The 3,094-nt window shown below is 42.8% G+C and overlaps 1 protein-coding gene across 1 annotated transcript in view; it reads left to right on the top strand.

Moving 5' to 3' along the window:
- The window catches only part of LOC101846381 (PR domain zinc finger protein 14-like), a 19,241-nt gene extending 16,814 nt beyond the window's left edge, over positions 1–2,427 (top strand). Inside the window, exons 8-9 of the mRNA XM_013088491.2 lie at positions 869–979; positions 1,894–2,427. Of these exons, the coding sequence (XP_012943945.2) occupies positions 869–979; positions 1,894–2,049 (267 nt within the window). The 3' untranslated portion in view covers positions 2,050–2,427. The remainder of the gene's footprint in view (positions 1–868; positions 980–1,893) is intronic.
- Positions 2,428–3,094: the final 667 nt, after the last annotated feature.

Below are 3,094 nucleotides of genomic sequence, written 5' to 3'. Positions count from 1 at the left end.
GAGAAGTAACATAGTTCAACAGATAGACAGTGGTGATATAAGGATGGATAGTCCAATTATATCTGGTCTGACTTGACACCTATCACTATGTTGTAAGATTATGTAAGAGTACCCTTATTCGTCACAAGTACTAATAGCATCATCATCATCATCATCATCATCATCATCATCATCATCATCATCATCATCATCATCATCATCCTCATCATCATCATCCTCATCATCATCATCGTCATCATCATCGTCATCATCATCGTCATCATCATCATCATCATCAGCATCATCATCAGCATCATCAGCATCAGCATCATCATCATCAAGAGCTCTCTATCTTCTTCTGCTCTGGGCTCTAGTCTCTACCTCTGTCCAGGTATATCCCAACTCCTTTAGGTTCGAATCTAAGGCCCTCTTCCAAGTACAGGTTACAGTTTATTTTTTCTTTAAATACTAATACCATCATCATCCAGTGCCAGATCTGCGACAGACATTGGCGATCATGGTTCTCCATTCGTTCCTTTACTAGGATGCTCTTTTAAAAAAGCTACGTTTCCCTCATCTTTTGCCAGTGAGAGCTAGATGTTCAAGACTTTCGTGTCTAATTATGTGTCCGAAAAACTGCATTTGTCGATTCCTAATTGCTTTTAACAGTGAGCGTCCCACGTGGGTTTCGTCAAGCTCTATCTCATTTGATTTCTTTTCCTTCCACGATATTCTCAGCAGTCTCGTGAGAAACCACATTTCTGTTCCTTTTATTTTATTTTCACTGTCTTTAGTGATTGTCCCCCATTCACAACCATATACATGTAGATTGGTTGCTAACATACAGGTTCTTTTTTCCACCCCGCCTCCACCCCTTCCCCCCTTATAGGTACACAGTGGTGAGAGACCGTACAAGTGTGTGTATTGTAACAAAGCCTTCACCGCCTCCAGTATTCTTCGCACTCACATTCGGCAGCATTCTGGGGAGAAACCTTTCAAGGTGAGTTCTTGAACAGCTGTTTGTTGTTTTTTGAAAGATTTTTTTTTATTGAAAAAAACCCACCAATTTAAATGTAAGTTTTTTTGTACACCCTTATCGATACCATTTATATCATATGAGAGGCCGTCTTCGGCTCTGCCGCCAAAGCCGACCCTGGCTAAAAGAGCCAACGTTTCAACAGAAAGGCCGCAATATTTACATTGTACTTTTAAAAATTCTCCACACATGAGAATCGAACACGGGTCTCCTGCGTGTAACTACGAATCACCAAAGACGTCAAAATGGTACAACCTGAGTAATGATATCAGCCATTTAACATGACTTAATACAATGCTATTAAAACAGAGACATTGAGGAAGAGATGACCAGCCAGGAGCTTTTATCTTGCTATGAGCAGGTCAAGGACATTATTTCCTCGACTTAGCTGTTGGAAGTGATCGCATGTTCGTTTTTTTTTTTTGGTGTGATAATGTCAGTTCTTCTGTGTGTGTTTGTTGATGTGTGTGCTTTGTATTTAATTTACCACGCCCCGTCAAATCTTTCTTTGTTGAGGTCAGTAAAGTTTCCCTGTTCTGTAAAAGCAATACCCCTCCCCCCCCCCTAATCCAAGACAAAATCATTAACTCTACAAACTCTCCCCCCTCCCATCAACACACTCCACTATTAACCCTTTCTCCCCTACACGTGGGTGGTTGGCGTGGTGCTCTGATGAGGTTTGCTCCGTCTTTCCTATCAAAAACATGTATCGTCCTGATCTCTCCTCCTTTTTGTGTTTTATTACTCTCTTGTAACACCTCTAATCTTCGACATTTACATGACCTTATTGTGTTACTAACAAGTGCCGTTAAACTCTAACTGAAACTACTACAACTAAACTTATTCTATTCCACCCCCCCCCCCCCCCCCCAAATCAGTGCAAACACTGCGGCAAAGCCTTCGCCTCCCACGCCGCCCACGACAGTCACGTGCGCAGAACTCACGCCAAGGACCGGCCCTGCATCTGCACCATCTGCGGCAAAACCTTCCAGCAGGCTTATGAGCTCAAGTTCCACATGAGCTCTCACGTCTGACAGACTATATATAGCATCATGAGCTATCCCACGTGACAGACCAGAGCAACATGAGATCCCATGTGACAGACTATAGCAACAGCATGAGATCCCGCGTGATAGACCAGAGCAACTTGAGATCCACACATGATAGACCACGACGACAACGTGAACCCCCACGTCTGAAAGACCATAACAACAAAATGAGCTCTCAAATGACAGACCACAACAACGTGAGCTCTCAAGTCTGACAGACTAGCTCAAGAGCTCTCACGTGACATACAAATGTACTGCAACAACATGAGCCCCCACGTCTGACAGACCACACCAAGAACAGCATGAGCTCCCACGTGACAGACTACAACAACATGAGTTCTTACATCTGACAGGCTTGCTTCGAAAAAAAAACTATTATCTTTTTGTAAGTGTTTTACGGCGCTCCAAACTGAATAAGGTTATATGAATACGCGGGACACACTAAACATTTTGAGTTGGTAGGAAATTTTGAATGTTACCCGAGTGGCGGTCGAAGTCTACTCTTATCGATTTTGGACCACCAAGGGATCTTTAACGTACACAACTTGCACACGGTACCTTTGAGATTTTCGCCCTTGTCCGAGAAGGATAGGTGTAGAAGAAGTGAAGAACGCAGAGGAGGGGTTATAGGAGGTGAGGGGTGACAATAACATGAGCACTTTGAAGACGCAGACTCCGGTCATTCGACAAGGCTTGATGAAGACGCGCTGTTTTGGTGCTCTTTGAAAAAAAGTAGGACTTCGTGACTGATACGGATTTTTCAAAACAGAAATTACGTGCATACTATGAAATTAATATGCAACAATTGCAAGTTTGCGTTTCTGGTTAATTGTGTATGATGGTTGGAAATGTGCCCTTTGTCTTTAGTTTGCTGTTGATCGGGCATATGTGTCTGACAAGAGCGACGACAAACGTTGAGGGGGGGGGGTAATGAGATATAAACACGCTCCTTATGGTATAACTTTATGTAGTTACGAGCGTTGTAACACCCTGAGTAAACTAAAATAAAGAATGAAAGAACTGTGTACTC

This window comes from Aplysia californica, unplaced genomic scaffold (assembly GCF_000002075.1).
Source record: "Aplysia californica isolate F4 #8 unplaced genomic scaffold, AplCal3.0 scaffold00751, whole genome shotgun sequence".
Taxonomy (NCBI): domain Eukaryota; kingdom Metazoa; phylum Mollusca; class Gastropoda; order Aplysiida; family Aplysiidae; genus Aplysia; species Aplysia californica.
Note: the sequence above shows the minus strand (reverse complement) of the source record. Positions and strands in the feature narration are given on the sequence as shown.